General features: G+C 35.9%; 1 protein-coding gene and 1 pseudogene across 1 annotated transcript; one reads left to right on the forward strand and one right to left on the reverse strand.

Annotated features, from left to right (window-relative positions):
• The first annotated feature begins 7,457 nt into the window (after positions 1-7,457).
• LOC110725711 lies at positions 7,458-11,357 on the forward strand (annotated as a pseudogene).
• Positions 11,358-16,124: 4,767 nt separating this feature from the next.
• On the reverse strand, positions 16,125-17,342 carry LOC110725409. The gene has a single exon (XM_021904890.1). The coding sequence runs from the start codon at positions 17,340-17,342 to the stop codon at positions 16,125-16,127; it is 1,218 nt and encodes a 405-aa protein (XP_021760582.1).
• Positions 17,343-18,590: the final 1,248 nt, after the last annotated feature.

Raw genomic sequence — 18,590 nt, forward strand, 5'->3', positions numbered from 1 at the left:
GGCTCTATTGAAGTTTCTCATATTTCGAAATCCAAAGCCACCATTTATCTTCGGGATGTACATTTTTTCCCAAGCCACCCAATTCATCTTTCTTTTGTCACCATTTTGTCCCCAAAAGAAATTTCGACACAACTGCTCAACTTCATTAAGAATGCTTACCGGAATTGAGAAACATTGCATTGCATACGTCAGGATTGCTTGAGCTATTGACTTGATCAACACTTCCCGTCCCGCTTGAGACAAATATTTTTCTTTCCACCCCTTTAGTTTTTTCCAAACTCTATCCTGAATATTCTGGAAAACCTGTTTCTTAGAGCTACCAATGTACGTTGGGAGCCCTAAATATTTTTCATGTCCTTCGACAGCCTTAAAAGATAACTTCATCTGAAGAGTGTTTTTCCGTTCTTGTTCTCTGTTTCGGCTAAAGGACACCTCAGATTTATCCATGTTCAGTTTATGTCCGGAGGCAACTTCATAAGTAGAAAGAATACTAAGCACATTGTCGAACTCATCTTCATTAGCCCTCACAAACAATAGACTATCATCCGCAAATAATAAGTGAGAAATCGGGCTCACATTTCGACCAATTTTAATTCCATGGATGAGACGTCTATTTTCAGCATCTCTGAGCAACGCAGACAAACCTTCAGCACACATGATAAAAAGGAAAGGAGAGAGAGGATCACCTTGTCTGAGCCCTCGGTTAGGCTTAAAAATACGAGATGGCTGCCCATTTACAAGTACATCAAAAGAGGCCGAACTTACACACTTCATCACCAAATCTACAAATATTTCCGGCAAACCCAATTTTAACATCATTTTTTCCAAAAAAACACCACTCCACACGGTCATATGCTTTGCTCATATCCAATTTAAGTCCCAAGTAGCCCTTTTTTCCCTTCTTCTTTTTCCGGAGGTAATGAAAACATTCATATGCAACTAATACATTATCCGTGATCAATCTACCCGGAACAAAACCACTCTGCGACTCATGAATCCTATAGGGAAGAACTACTTTCAATCGATTAGCAAGCACTTTGGTGACAATTTTATATAACACATTACACAAACTAATAGGTCTATAATCAACAGGAGACTCACAAATTTTTTTTTTCGGGATTAGCACAATGTGAGTCTGATTAATAGCACCTATGTCACCATTATTATTCAGAATATCAAGCACTTTTGCAACAACATCAATACCAACTATTTCCCAGAATGTTTGAAAGAAAATAGCTGACATACCATCCAGACTGGGAGCTTTAGTGGGATGCATTTGGAAAAGAGTGGTACGTACTTTGTCTGCGGTAAAAGGGCTAGCAATCGTACTCCTTTGTCTATCAGTTACAATCTCCTCAACCTTGTCAATAACCGGCTCGACCTCCACTTGACTGTTCGAAGCAAAGAGACTATCAAAATAGTCAACAAAGATTTCAGAAATCTGATCTTCATCTTCAAAAATGTCACCAGCCGCATTTTTTATTTTTTTGATATTATTTCTTTCTGATCGCTGCTTTGCCTTCATATGGAAAAAGGTAGAATTTTTGTCGCCATTTTTTAACCACTCTTGACGGCTTCGTTGCTTCCAATACATCTCTTCTCTACGCTCCAACTCATCCATACGATCATCAAGGGCCCTCATTTGCGCGATCACTTCATCCGATTGAGTTTCCTGCATAAGGCTATCCATTCTTGCTCTACAGTCCTTCATTTGCTTGATAAAGTCCCCGAATTTGTCCCTACTCCAAGCACTCAACTTTGAAGAGGTACAAGCAATTTTTTTGAAATAAGTCCTAAAGGACATTAAATTTCATTAAATAAAGTCATACAACATCTACAATTGGCAATCAACAATAATGAAAACGAATTTAACAAAATCAAACAAGAATTAATCGGGGAAGGGCTAAGAATCCAAATACATAAATATAACAATTCGGCACATTATTCTCGATTCGTTGTCTCATACAACTTTTTGAGTGGATCCGTCGTCGCTTCGCAATTTTGTGAGAAAGTTAATTCTTATGCTGATTCCGTAACCCGAAATCGAGCCATAATCAATCGTAGCCCCGCACAACCGGAGACCAAATTAAACACAAATAAAACCTTGTCTTTCGAAGGAGTCCAAAAAACCTTTATCTTTCGAAGGAGATCGAAAAAACCTTGTCTTTTGAAGGAGATAAACCCTTTCTTTCGAGGGAGACATTATTATTGTAACCTAAGAAACAAAAAGCTTAAAAGAAAATAAAGATTGGGGCTTTCCACTGGTAAAATCCGATGGAAGCCCCTTCAAAATTGATAATGGAGGCTAGAGTTTAGGAGAGAGAAGAGAGAGAGGAGGCTAAGGTTTTTTATATTAGGTACAAGCAATTTTTGAACACAAGTCACCACCATAGTCCCACGCCTCAGAGACAATATCAGCACACATCTCATCTCTCAACCACATTTCTTCAAAGCGATAGAGCTTAACCTTCTTCTTCTTCTTCTTAGGGAAATTTAATGCATTCTTAATGCACAGCAAAATAGGGAGATGGTCAGATCTTCTTTTAGATAAATGTGTGACAAAGGAACCCGGGAAACAATCTTTCCAAGCTATATTAGCAAAGTATTTATCTAGCCTTTCTTGGACATTCTCCTTTCCTCCACGATTATTAGTCCAAGTAAAATCGTGACCAATAAAGCCCATGTCGACCAACTCACAAAAATTCACAGCCTCACGCAAGATTTCTGCTTCCACATTATCAAAATCACGTCCCCCTTTCTTCTCGTTTGATGTTAACATAAGGTTAAAATCCCCTCCACATAACCAAGGCTGCCCATGTACACCCGTCAAAGACTTCATCAATGCGCCTGTCAAGTGTTTATTTTCGTCTTCCAGGTGTCCATAGAAGCCAGTAAACCTCCAAGCATCCTGCCCATCTTCCTTAACCCACACATCAATATGATTGAGGGAAAAAGACATCACAGTCACATCCATACTACCCTTCCACAACATCGCCAAACCACCACTTCTACGCCTACCCTCCCCTGTACATTCAACAATGAACACATTGCTAAAATTTATTTTATTTTTTATTTTTTCTACTTCATGTTTTTTCAGTCTCGTTTTCGAAAGGAACACCAACTAACTAGGGATTTTCAAGGCACACAATGCGCTTCAAAGCACTAACTGCAGAGATGCTCCCCAACCCTCTACAGTTCCATGAAAGAATGTAACTCATTTTTCACCGAGAGCCCATTGCGTGGGGCTCGCCACTTTATCAGTTTCAGCTTCGATGGTTCTACGTTTGTTGCTCGTTTCTTCACCGCTTATGCCCAATAAGTCTGCCCCTATCCCTCCTTCTCTCACTCTTCTTTTTTCTCCAGCAATGTTTATATTATTTACCATATTGTGATCCCCATCCCTATTAAACCTCTTCCATTGCTTACTCGTTCCTTCCTTTCCACCACTCCCCTTACTCACTTCTCCTTCACTCTCTGCCAAGTTTACAACAATTTTTCCAGCATTATTTTCACCACTATTAAACACAAACAGCCCACCAGTTGAGTTAGTGTCACCCTCGATCCTGCTTAAATCAACATCCCCCAATTTATTAACAACCTCCCTCACTTAAGCACTCGGATTTTTTTTAGCAGGAACACCTTTTGGCTTCGTAACAAAAAGGGGTCTAGCACAACTCCCTCCTTCACTTCCCTCATCTGCCCTCCTACAATTAGTATTGTACTTCCATGGAGACGCCTTCAACCAATTTCCATAAGGAACTGCAGGATCCTCAATATCTCTACAATCTTCACAATCTTTAACTCCATGTCTTATCCTACCGCAAAAGAAGCAAAAAATAGGGGGTTTCTCATACTTTACCTCAAAGTTTTCCTCGACACCTCCACACATCTTCAGTTTGACTAACTTCACAAGAGGTCTTCGCACATCAATAAGAACACGAAGCCGAATTGATTTATCAATCCCTACTTGTGCAGCGTTATCCATCTTCACAAAAATTCCCAGCTTGTTACCAATTTTCTCTACATTACTTAGGTTCAATCTTCCCTTGAGAGGAAGGTTATAAACCCTAATCCACATTGGAAGGTGATGAAGTTGAGTGTCAGAAGGTTTAATCGAGTCAGTTATATCCCCAAGAAGTAGAGCGTGTCTATCGAAATGCCACGGTTGTTCCTCGATAACCCTATATTTATTTTTCCAATGATGAAATTGGAACATGAACATGTTCTTTCCAATATTTGTAATTTCAACACCATGCCTTGGCTGCCAAACTCCTTGCATAGTGTAGGGAATAGTTTCAAGCCTTAAAAATGCCACTAGCTTGAACCCCACTGTGATCATACACTAAAGTACGGTGGCGTCCAAAAGGGAAGAAGATAGAGCAAAAGAGTCGCCAACAAGTTTTTAAGGAACTTGTAAACCGTTCACGAGGTGAAGGTTACACCCACTAACGATCCAAGAGATCGTCAACTCCATAAGGTCATGAACCAAATAAGGGTTCGGGGATGATGGTACAAATCCAACCTAAAAGAGATTGAACCTGCCCTAATAATAGGCCTCTACTTTATTCTGATCGTATTCATGTGCGCTTTCTGATTAACATACAATTAATAGGATTAACCCTAAACCTGTTTAATCTATGTTGGTTGAATATTAATGCACAAATAAACTATTATTGGCGATCACTTGAATTATAATCACAATTAACCTAACAAGATTATTAAATTATCTTATTAAGCGTGGTTGCAAATACCAATTCCCTTTAAACATGCAATAAAGGTGATCAAGCAATAAAGAATAAATAATGTATCAAGCAACATAATCAATAATAATTATGAATAATAATAATAATAGTAATCATGAATAAAAATAATCATTATCAAAATAATGATAATAATATTCATAAATTATTATAACAATTATAATCATAATCATGTTCATGTTAATATTAAGGCATAATAAACATAGCAAGATCCTAGGCATGATACTAACAAGATTAATAACAAACCCTAGCATGTCACTAAACAATAAAAATCAAATCTTTAGCCCTAACATGATACTAACATGAATTTATATTAGGAAGAACATAGGAAGTATCATAACAATCATATTTAATATTAAAAATACCCTAGACATGATACTAGGAATAACATAATAACAATATAAACATGATTTCTACATCATAATATCAATTAATCAATTAAAGTACTTACTTGGATGCCTCGTACCTCTTTCTAATAACAAAATACACGCGTTAGTAACTTCAAGGAAAATAATAATCAAAACAATTAAATTAAATAATTGAAAGAAAGATTTGGGACCAAACCCTCAGAAATTAAAACCTTTCACGTCTAGGACGAAGGCAACTTCGAATATGGCTAGGCGTATCAAGATCTTGTGAATGCGAAATTTTGTGTGAAAAACAAAGTTAAAGGAAGAATGAATGAATGATGTAGATGAATGAAGAGAGTTGATGAATAATTTTGTGAATGAAAAGAGTTGATTATTGGTCAATGAATATTGATCATTGGTAATTGAAAAAGTGATTGTTGATTAATGAAACCGGAGTTTTTGATACGATATTTATAGAGAAAATCATCCAAAAAAGATAATTTATCAAAACAGAGTCTGAAGACCACAAAACTAACTTGGCGCCAGCCCTGGCTCATTGGCACTAGGACCAGTGGCTAGCGCCAGACGCCAATGGCTGGCGTTTGGCGCCAATCCTAGTTCCAGGCGCCAAGGCCTGGGGTTGGACGCCAATTTGGATTTCAACGCATTTTCGAAAATCTGATAAAAATTCCGTACTGGAAGATAAAATAATATAATTTCAATCGAAAATGCTATTTGATCTAATTAAAACTCTGAAGAATCCTAATTGAATTAAGAATGATAAAAACCTTCTAGAATGTTCTAAAAGACTAAAACCATTCCTAATTACATTAGGAATGATAAATCATATTAGGCCCTCCCCTAGATCATTGGGCCGTACTTAAAGCTCAAACCAGGCCCAGTTTAGTAAATTGGCCATAACTTCCTCAATATTCATCGGAATTGGGCTTATAATATATCGTTGGAAAGGTCTTTGCAAACCCCATCCAACTACACCACTATTGGACCCATATCATGGACCAACCAAACTGGATTGGCTGTTTTCTTAAAATAAAGTTTTCAAAAACAGAAAGAAGAGAAAAGAAATAAAACTTTCCGCAACACTAGACCTTTCCACACTTTCGTTTCATTCGATTATGATTCGACGTGAAAGGTACTCATCACTGGGTTTGGTTTTGGGGAGACACAAATGGGTGTCTACACATAGTCGTGATAAAAGCATTGTTGTTCACGTTCCTATTCGTCCATATTTTCCCTACAAGAGCCAATTCAAGCCTAGCATCCTCATCTTCCTCTCCATTATCATCCCAATCAATTGCCTCATCAAGGTTTCCCTCCTTTGGCACTTTATCATTACTAACCTTTTCTGCAGATGATAACGACAACAGGATTAATTCTTCAGTCTCCGCCATCACAAATACACACCAGAATTGAAATAAGAGTAAAAATTCGAGAAGAGAACTCGAAAATTCGAGAAAATTCCCTAGAAAAGGAAAACCCTAGACGAGAACTAGAACAAACCCTCCCAAGGAAAACCTAGAGGGAACCCGTTTTTATCATCACCCACAAATATATATTATGTATCATATTAATAATATGGGTAAAAAATTATTATGAATAACCTTAATAAAATAAAGTAGCTTAATAATGCTGATAAAAATATAAGTATGTATTACAAGCTTATAAATGAAATAGACCAAACTAAAGTAATATACTTTGTTTTTCTTTTTTAAAATATACAGAGTGTCATAGTATATACATATATATACACTTTGTTCTCGTATTAGTTTTCAACAATTATCTATATCTATATCTATCTATACTTTAGTATTTAAAAAGTATAACCAAGAAATTAAGAAAGCCACATGTCCCCATCCATTCTATTATACTTCTCTAACCATAGTGTCACATGTCGTCTTACCCTATTAATTTTTTATTACACCATTTTTTTTAATTCTTTCATTAAACTTATACTTCATCTTTCATACACACTTCATCTCTCCCCTTTAATTCAACCTTTTCCTATTCTCACATTAATTTTAGTCCTTCCACCTTTTATTTAAGCCTCTTTTTCGATTAAAGTTCCAAAATTTTAATTTCTTTAGTCATGTTTCCGATTACATATTATACTCTATAATGACTTACTGATATTTCCTCACTTATCTCTCAATACAATTTTTCCGATTACATATTATACCCTATAATGACTAAATAATATTTCCTCGCTTATCTCTCAATACAATTTTATATAAATAACCTGTGCATTGCACGGGCCAGAAGGCTATTTTATAAAAACATGTAAATGGAATCGGAACCAATATTCAATTGTTTCATTTCCAATTCCAAAATTTTAGAAACTGATTAAACCGATTCCGAATATTAAAAATCGATCCCAACCCCGGGTACGGTTGCAAAATTTTTGATTGAGCACCAAATTTGCTCCCCAAATTGAATTACAAGGTCTAAATTCTCAATTTAAAACATTTGTATGAACCTATCGCCAATTATTTTTGATAAAACTTATCTACACTATCCCAATAATATCATATACTCCCCTTGTTCTTTTTCCGTCTCCAATTAACACCCAGTTATACATAGATGGGAAGAACCAGTAAAAAGGAGGACGGACTTTGGCCGGCAATAGGAATCGATCTCGGAACCACCTACTCTTGCGTCGGAGTTTGGCAGCACGGCCGTGTTGAGATCGTCACAAATGATCAAGGTAACAGAACGACGCCGTCTTGGGTTGCCTTCACTCCTACTCAACGACTAATCGGAGAAGCTGCCAAAAACCAACTCACTTCCAAGTTCCAACCCCACTAATACTATCTTTGGTGTGTTCTTCGAACCCTTTAATTTGATGCGGCATTGAATAAAGATAGCTTATCAAATTAATTTATCATCAATTAATATTCTCAATATCTTATATTGTAATTATTTCTCTGTTCTGAGTTATGAAATTTGGTATTGATTGAGTAATATTATGATTAATTTTGGACCAATTGATCTATAGATGAAGAGTACCAATTTGAGTATAATACAATTAGAATTGTGTAGCTGAAACAAATTGGAGTTTAAAAGAATTTATTCCTTCTACATTAAGGGGGTGTTTGGTATAAACATAGTAAATGAAACGGAAAAGATTCAAATAAGTAATGAAACAGAAAAGATTCAAATATGTGCAAATAATGTACATTTATTTGTATTAGACAATTTCTGCTTTATACATGAGATTGAATCGTATTATGGCCTTTAATGGGAGACGGACCCTGGGAAAAGGAGGGCGAGGGGAGGATGTAGTACGTGTAGAATTCGGATACATAGTGTCAACCACTGTCGATGTGAATCGAATATAAAAGAACCTATGCTTGGAGGTCTGGGGGGTAAGATATGTTAGGCATGGAAGATAATACTCATTGCAAGAGATGAGGAAACAAAGGGGAGGCCTAAAGAAATATATTGATACTATTAATTAATTTATTTTATAGAATAAGTAAATGATCATGGATTCATGGAACAGGCAATCCTCTCTAATCCAAATGTTAATTGAGTCTGCGGCTGAGTACCATCCTGGCTATGTTGTCTACGTAGAGCTTGAGGATTAACCAGCTCTATGACAAATTTGCTGTGAGATGGTGTGAAAAAATTGAAATACTTTAAGAAAATGTAGTTTAAGTATGTCTGCAGTCAACTATGGAGATGTTCTGCAGTCTTAAATACATCTTGTCTGTAAATGCTTCCTGCTTTCATATCAATCCTTCCATCAAACTGTCATTTGTAACGCGCGGTTTGCTTTACTGCACTGGCAACTCTGACCTTGCATTTGCCAAACCTTAACATTTACTTCTTAATTAAGGACCTTTTCTTTGTAGGCCTCAAAGAAGTTAAATTATCCTTAACTTGAAAATTATCAGTTTAAGCTAATCTTTTGTTTAAAAGTCACCTACAACTATCTGGAAATTTACAGAAATTATTACCTGTAAAATGAGGAAAATAAGGAAATAGTTGTTTGTGTTACTATGTAGTGTGTACTCACTACTCAAATTTATTGCTCAAAGTAAAAATAAACTTTGTAACTATACCTAATCCAAAGCTGTTTGTGTAACAGTATACTCATTACTAAAAAATTATAAACTTATTTTTAGAGAAATTAAAGAGATCCTTGTACTGAGAACCCTTGGTCAAAGATCAAAATTTTGTGCAAATTTTCCCCTGCTTTTAATACTTTTGCATATTGATATTGCGTAGATTCCAAGAGACTTATAGGCAGGAGATTCAGCGACGAAACAGTGCAGAATGATATTAAGCTTTGGCCATTTAAGGTTATTGCCCCTCCTAATTCATGTGAAGACAAGGAGCCTAGGATGGTAGTGACCTATAAGGGTGAGGAGAAGCACTTCGCTCCTGAGGAGATATCATCAATGGTCCTAGTGAAGATGAAAGAGATAGCAGAGGCCTATCTTAATACAACAGTGAAAAATGCAGTTATCACTGTACCGGCCTACTTCAATGATTCTCAGCGTAAGGCTACGAAAGATGCAGGAGTCATTGCTGGACTAAATGTTATGCGTATAATCAATGAGCCAACTGCAGCTGCTATTGCGTATGGTCTTGACAACAAGCTTAATGAAAGTTGCATACGCAAAAAGCATATACTAGTATTTGATCTTGGTGGTGGGACATTTGATGTATCTTTAGTATGTTTGAAAAAGGGAGTATTTGAAGTTAAAGCAGTATGTGGTGACACCCATCTTGGCGGTGGAGACTTCGACAATAACATGGTCAGTTACTTTGTGGAGGACTTCAAAAGGCAACACAATGTGGACATTGGTAACAACTCAAGGGCTCTTGGTAGGTTGAGAGCAGCTGCAGAGAGAGCCAAAAGAATTCTTTCATCTGCTCATGAAACTACTGTTGATATCGATTGCCTCTATGAGGGCATTGATTTTACATCAACTATCACTCGTGCTCGATTTGAAAAGTTGAATATTGATTTGTTTAGGAAGTGTATTGATCCAGTTGATCAGTGCTTGAAAGATGCAAAGATGGAGAAGAGTGATGTTCACGATGTAGTCCTTGTCGGAGGATCAACTCGAATTCCTAAGATCCAGCAGCTTTTGCAAGAGTTTCTCAATGGGAAGGAGCTTTGTAGAAGCATTAACCCAGATGAAGCAGTTGCCTATGGGGCCGCTGTCCATGCTTCTGTCTTGGCTGGTGTGAATACTAAGAAAGATATGGTGCTTGTCGATGTTGCACCTTTATCGCTTGGTGTTGAGTTCTATGGTGGGGGTATGAAAGTAGTTGTCCCACGTAACACTATTCTCCCAACAAAGAAGGTTGTCGGGGCTACTACTCATGAAGACAATCTTACTGATGTGTTAATTTCAATATATGAAGGTGAGAGACCAATTGCTAAAAAGAACAACTTTCTGGGCAAATTCTTGCTTTCTGACATTCCTCCTGCACCAAAATATGTTCCAAAATTTAACATCTGGTTTGAGATCGATGCTGATGGGATTCTTACTGCTTCCGCAGAGGACATTAATACCGGGAACAAGAACCAGATCACCATTAATAATCGGAGTAGATTATCTGAGGAGGAGGTTAATAAAATGTTGAAAGAGGCTGACAAGTACAGGGCTGAGGATGAGAAATACTTAAGGAAGGTGAAGGCTAAGAATGATTTGGAGAAATATGCTAACAAAATGTGGGAGACATTTGGAGACTACGCAAAAAAGATTAGTTTCGAGGATAATATGAGGATGAAAAATGCCATTGTGAAGTCAATTCAGTGGCTAGATTGTAATTCTCAGCTACCTGAAGCTTCCAAGTTTGAAGAAAAGCTGCATGAGCTTCAAGTCATCTGTGACCCCATAATTGCTAAAGCATCTAAACCTGAAGATAACACTGCTTGTTCTGATAAATCTGAGAGGACTGTTGCCAGAAAGAAATTTGTTGGAAGGACTGGAGTCTCAAGGTTTCTAAAGTTTTTTGGTTTGGGTTAGATGGAAGGTGATTGAGTATGTTTTGAAGGCTTTTCTTACCGGAAGGGGTTTTTTTTTATTTTATTTTTTTATTTTTTCGGTTGTGGTGGTAATTGCTGCAATGGCCTAGTTGCCAACGGCAAGTATAGCTTTCTTAGAATTTTAATTACTTATTTTAGTGATGATTTTTGCAATGTTGAGGTGCTTTTGAGATATCTTCAAAATGCAAAGAATTGCTCAATAAATCCCTAATCTTTGTGACTCCCTTTTCTTTGTTTTCAAGGCTTGATTAATCTTCAAGTTCCTATCTCACCAAAAGAACTATGCTTGAATGCTATCAATTGTTTGCCAATTTTGCCATATTTTTGTTAAATTTGTTACCTTAGAAGAACTTATGAGCTCTAAAGAATTCTACTGTTTTTGATGGGGAACAATCCAGTGGCTAGGTTGAAATAATCAGCTAGCTGAAGCTTCCAAGTTCGAAGAAAAGATGAATGAGCTTCAAGTCATCTGTGAGTCCATTATTCCTGTAACCTCTCCATATTCTCATTCTCTAAATAGTCCTGCAAGAACTTCAACAGTGAGTCTAACTAGAAAAAAATTGGTGCGACAAGGGTATCTGGATTTTTCAAGTTTTTTGGTGCTTAATTTTGATTGAATGTTATGCTAAAAGTTGATTTCAAGATGTTTCTATGGTAAATTGGTTATTGAATTTTGAAGGAATAAATCATACTCTCTTCAGTATTTATTTTTTTTTTTCTAAGAGAAGGATGCTTAGATTAAGGTCATAGCAGAGTAGTAGAGTTTTTATATTATATGGTGCATCACTTTTTCGTACATCAAGAGAGTTCCTACTTAGTCCTTTACATCATTTGCTAATGCAGTAGTACATATTTGCGTGGAATTAATGAAATACATGGTTGATACAAGCTTTGTATGTTACATCTAGCTTCCATAGCAAAAATATCAGCTACTGCATTCTGAATTCTTCCTTCAAAGACCAGTTCCATGTTTTCCATCTCCTGTAGTAGTTCCCTGCATTTTTGGACTGAGGAAGTTAGTTTAGCTGTATTGTGCTCACGATTGCTCTCTTGGAGTCTGAAACTAGTTTGCTTGATATCCAGTCTTTTCCTTTAATCCAAGTAAGTGTCAGGTAGATGGCAAAGACCTCGGCTTGGAAGAGTAGATTGACCTTAATATTGCTTAATTTGCAATGTTGCTGCTGTTAATTAACAGAGTAGCACTTTTATAGCATTGTGTGTTCTAGTATTTTAATTGAATGACTAAGTTCTCTGAGACATATATATATAGTTTTTAGTTTTTACACTATCCTTTTGGCCTTCCAACTTTGATAGGTAGGTCTCTTATATGAAGAAGGGGTAAAGTTCACGAGAATAACTTAACATCATAAACCTTTCCATGACAGCCTCTTTTTATGGTTTGTGGGTTCATGAGCTGTCTAGTTTTTCTTCTCACTAAATGTGCTACTGTGCTAGTTATACAAAGCAAATGATGTAAACGAGATTTTATTCCATATCTTGAATAGTACCACCTCTGAATATTTTAGATTTGAGGATTTAGGACCTTTAGGTTGGCAATGACTTTGTGAAAAAGTTGGTACTTGGTGACAAGTGAAGTAATGATGATGTGAAACACAAGCTAGTGATGACTGCAGATATTTTGATTTCTTTGCTAGAAAGGAGATCTTGTTCATAATGTGTGGGTGATTTCCATATCCTAGCTGTTCTGTATGCATGGCATAAGTTGATAATGCATTAGAGCTTTGTGTTGTGGATGGCTCATTTTATCTTATTTGTTTATTTTTCTCAAGTTTGTTTTCTTCTTGTTGATTTATCTTCCAGTATGCTGCTAGGGAAGCTGAAATCATTGCCCAGGCAAGGAGGAAACATGCTATTACCATTTCTACAAATATGGCTTGCAGAGGCACAGACATTTTTTTAGGGGGAAACCCAAAAGTAAGTGCTAATTTGTTTACAGAGGTTTTTAACGTTTCTATGCAAGTGAAATCTCGGTACTGGACAATGGCCAGGTATTGTGTTTTAATATCCATGGGCACGTAGTAAGAAAGCCGAATATGGTAATCTTTCATAGATCAGAGTCTTCATCTTATTAGGAGTATTTTTAAAGGAGTAGAATTCAATCCAATATACGAGTAATTCATTATGGCCTTATGCCCATTAATCTTGTTCTGGGGAAGATCTCCAAATTATGTGAATTTGGTATGTGCATCTTTAGAGTAAATTAAAAGCATAGCTATTTTGCCTTCCTCAAACTGAACTTGAAACAGTTGGACTAAAAAAGGGAAGATTTAGATGCTTATGATTTGGTATTCGATCTTATTATTGTCAAGGTGCTTGCAAAAGGATTAGACTAACCATGATTCATTCTTTAATGACAAGATGCTTGCGAAAGGATTAATAGATCGAGAAGAAATTGCTACCATTGTTATCATGAGAAGTTCCTGAATTTGAGGTAATATCTGATCTGGTGACTGCTTGTAAATGTGCATTTACTTTCCTTTATCTAAAGTGCACTTTCCACTTTTCAAGGCAATGTCAAAAATGGATATCAGTCCATCAACATCAGTGTTGCTTGAGAGGGCGTCCTTAATTGATTGGTTGGATTTTTTTTTTTTTTTTTTTTTTTTTTTTTGTCATTGGTGCATTGCAACACGTGTTATTCTTCCATAAGATATAAGATCATGTAGATTCAGTCTCTCCCATAAGTTTAGGTGACCTGGGTTAGTGTCAAATATAAGGGAATTGATATGAGAACAAATCCGACCTTCCCCCAAATCTCCTCTATATTATTTCCTGTTTCTCTTTTTTTTTCTTTTTTTTTTTTTTTTTTTTTTTTTTTTTTGAGGAAAAGTAAAAAACACATATATATCCTTGGTCTATAATTAATAGACAAATGTTGTTTTGTTTTGTTGGAACTCTAATTTATCACATTTTCTCTTTGGACATAATATTGTCAAGATGCTTTTTAATGGTTTATTATGACGCTTTTGTCTAATACTGCTCTACAATTTTATACCCCTTAAACAAAAACAGGCTTAAATGTCAAACATATAAATTTAATTATGATGGATCTCATAGCCCCTCAAAGGAAGCTACATCTTTTTATAGTTTTAAGCATATAGGATAACTCTCTCAAGATTCATAAGTTATGAACGCGATTCAACTTGAATGTTTTCAGCTGCAAGTCCTGCAGGCACGTCGAAGTGTCAAATTATGTCCTTGCTTGATCTCATTTTCATCCTGGCTCGTGTACTGCAGATTGTGTTCATATACATTCTTTACTCGATCTCATATGCCTAACTGAGCTAGCTCCTCCTACAGCAATGTACTAGCGCAGCTGGGAGTCTAGGGGCTAATTGCTGATTATGCTAATAAGAGATACAGATATTGACAGTATTTGTGGTTCGTACTCAATTACCATGGGTCCATGGTTCTCTAACCTTCTTATTTGAAACCAATTGGTATAGAGGATACTACCCAATATTGAAATTCAGACATTTCATATAAAGTATGTACTATGTAATTTCTAAACCTTTCAACTGTGTAACTTCATGTTCCTTGTGTCAAAAGTTTAGTTCAGCAAAATAAAAGAGGTTAATGAAGGGTGTTATTAAGTTTTTGGGAACTTATGGAGGGTGCGTTTGGGGAAAACCTAGAGAATTTTTTAGGTTAAATTCTTGACAAGTAAGGCTGCATCCCATGCTTCTTGCTCTTTGTTGTCCCAAAGGTATTCGAGCTGATAGTGAAGTTCTGTTATGGCTGGAAGGTAGAGCTAGAATTGGTGGTTTGAAGATGTTGCCCCGGGGGTCACCCACCTTGACAGGTCGTACGCACACTGCACTCCAAATTAGTATAATATTGTCCACTTTGGGACTATTCCGCATCAATTTGTTTTTGGGCACCTTCCCAAAGGCCTCATACTAGTAATGGAGTTTGCTCTTCACCTCCTTATGCCTTCCATGTGGGACTTGGGATGAACAAACCCAATAGTTGCTTCATTGCTTAGAACTGATCATTTTATTGAAGTATTACTTTGATTAGGAAGAAAGGAGTTAAACCCGAGGTTGGTTTTGGGGTCCTGCATAGCCTACTGGACTGCTAAATGGCTATCCAGAATCTCATTTGGGGTTCGGATACCAACCCACAAAAGCATAAACCATCAAGTAAGAAGGGTGATTGTTGAGAGCTTGATTAGGATAATACATGTTGAGGATAAATCGAAGATCTTTGTACGTAGTTGTGAGGCTAGTGGATGGCTTTCTGGCACTTATAGCAAGGGACAGGACTCTTCCAGTTGATGGTTTTCGAATGCTTGCTGAATTGTTCCCAAAGAATGTTCGATACTCTGACGACAATCTCTACAGAGCTATAGATAGATACCTCAAGGTATGCTCTCAATAAGATCTTTTACTCAGTTGATTCAAAGGCCTTTTTTTACACTTTATGGTTAAGTATGGAGTACTGCCTCTGTTTAATTTGCAATGGTATGTTGATTTGAGTCGATTATGTTTGAAATGCAGGCACACCCAAACTTGTCCGAGGAAGAGAGGGAAGGGGTATGCAGAGCCATGAAGTATCATAAGTTATCATAAGAAGCACGTGAGCACGCGGTGAAGAATGATAGGCTGCCATTGAATATGAACGCACAATTTATGCTGCCTCAGCAAGTGAACATGGTGATGAAGTCAATGGCTAATTCAATTTCTGTTTATGGTACTTTGATCTGTCTTTAAGCAACAACATAACGAGATAATTCAACTTTATACGTTTTGTCTAATAAGGGTGTTTGTGCTAATGCATTGGTAAAAAGCATTATTGGTAACTAGTAATTATGATCAGAACATAAGTGATAAATATAAGACAGGATCAACAAAAACAATGAGTTTAAAGTACTATTATATTAATAAATTTAATATATATATATATTCTTTAAAATCGAATTACAGCATGTCTTCACAAACAAAAAGAAATACAGCAAAGGCATCTAGCTTAAAATTTGGGCATAAACAATGTAGGAGCAAAAACCCTAGACATGGTATCGTTGCCTGGGTAAAACCGCTTGATCTTTCTGGACGCCATGTCAAACATACTCATGTGTTGTTCTTCATCACCGGTAAAGTAAATAACATTATGTTGACAATTAGGGAGCTTTGATTTATGAACACTCATGGCAGAGTTATTACTAACGAATACCATATAATCACCTAAATCTTTAACATTGGACAAAATCCTCACGTGTCTATAATCAGATCTAGTCTTAGGCCTGATTTCTCCCAAATAACTCAACTTATAGACCTTAAAATCACGAGTGAAACAAGGTGTTGCTTCATGTTCGTCATGACCCAGACCAAAATTGCGGTACCAAATTGTAAACTTATTTCGTACTACTAATAAAAAATCACCGGCTAACTCAACCATATAGCAGTCTTGACAAATACTCGAACTACCGTCGATGTCCAAAGGGAAAGTAATGAGACCATAAGGCTTATTGGCATAAACAGGTTGAGATGGGCTAAAGTTACGAATTGTGCTAACATCACAACAAGTGAGATATCTATAACTGTGCATGATCAACACTAATCCCTTCCAGGACAACACATCAAGAACATGAGCTTTTTCGCCGCTGATTGTTATAACCTTTGTCCATGTTTTATCTCCAGGTCGAGCCAATGATAATTGGTGATGATTATTGGTCACCATTACAACAAAGTCATCTTCGTCAATTTTTATTACAAATGCCTTGCGCACTTTAGTAGCACATTCACCGAGTCCTGATTCAAGGGATGGTAGGCTAAGTTGACCTTTAGTGATTGGATTAAATAACGAGACTTGCTTGTCGTCGTAGCCGCCTATCATCACAATCCATCCATACCTCGAACCCCAACACCGCCTCCTAGAGGCTTGTGATATATTCAATTCTAAACACTTATTTTTGCGAATGTCAAAGATTTTCCTACAACCCGAACAAACCTTGTGTTCGTGCTCGTGATTGTGATTGTGATCGTGATCGTGATCGTGCTCGTGCTCATGCTCTTGCTCGGCTAGTAGTAACCAAGGTGTGGTTGGCATCCACTTTCGCTTAACCATGATGAAAACATCATTCCATGAACGACATACCGCGGAGAAACATATTAAATCCTCAATTGAATCTAATTTCAGAGCAATTGCATCGAGAAGATCATTAGGCAACATAGACCAATCAGCCATCTCTCTTTTTCTTTTCTTTTTTTGAGGGAAATCGAATAATCACCCATCTTAATTCTACCAACCTTTTAACTTCTTTCACTCGAAAAAATATATTAGAGATTATCAAAATCAAAGATTTACAGAACTTTTATACAAATTGAAATCCACCCCACAATCAAATATATAATCAAATAGGCGATATTCCATATGAGCTAGGATTTATCAAAGCCATATATTAGGAAAGAGAGTCCAATCCTAAAAATATCTAATATCCGATGTATTTTGGAGAAAAATATAATATCTTATTGTTTGAACTTTTATTTTAGGAAATCATTACATAATATTTACCTTAATCAACCGAATAAAATAAGTACGGAGTAATGATATTTTACATTCTATAGATGGATATGCCTATCTAAAATACGAAGTATATGTTTTGGGACTTTTGGAAACATAAAATTACTTTAATCTTTATTTTATTTTTTTAAGAATATAATCTTGATATACTTATAAGAATCACACACAAACAATCTTATTTACTTTTTTTTTTTTAGGAAACTTCTTCTACTATGTATTTACACTTCTTCTACTATGTATTTACTATACAACAAATAAAGGAAACTTTACATACAAAAATCATATAAATTCTTAAATGGACCTGGTTCACACTAATTCATTGTGGACCACTAACATCAAGAAAACTATTGTTGTTTTATTAGTTAAAAAAAGAGTCAATATAAATAAAAGTCATTTTGGTAATATATAGACTATAAGAGGTTATTTTTTTAATAAAATATTTTATATACCGGTTAATATGAATAATAAAAGTTACTATGTTAAAATTAGGGTCATAATGTTATACTTTAAGTTCACAATAATATTAAACGTTATACTTTGTACTAGTTTTAATATAGGTTATTATGTTAAAAATAGGGTTACTATGTAAAAATTAAAGGTTACTATGTTCAATATAATGTCAGTTGTGTTGGGGAATTTGTGTATGAACAAGGGTCACAAAAATAGCAAACAAGTTAGAACGGAAAAACATCGAGGCGTGAACGGAATCACTTTCCCAAAAGTATAATTTCGACCCTATACTACACCTGGGTTTTCACGGAAATTTACTTAGGAGATACAACGAAGAAACAATTGCAATCACAAGTAGGATGATTACAAAACAATGTAAGTAAGCCTTTGAATTTATGATGATGATAATTATAAAAATTGCAAAAGGTTTACAAGAAAAATAAAAACTGATTATTTTTCTCA

This window comes from Chenopodium quinoa, unplaced genomic scaffold, assembly GCF_001683475.1.
Source record: "Chenopodium quinoa cultivar QQ74 unplaced genomic scaffold, ASM168347v1, whole genome shotgun sequence".
NCBI lineage: Eukaryota > Viridiplantae > Streptophyta > Magnoliopsida > Caryophyllales > Amaranthaceae > Chenopodium > Chenopodium quinoa.

What these genes read in the sequence shown, in the direction of transcription:
- LOC110725409 (XM_021904890.1), bottom strand. Translation starts at nt 17,342, where the DNA reads ATGGCTGATTGGTCTATGTTGCCTAATGATCTTCTCGATGCAATTGCT.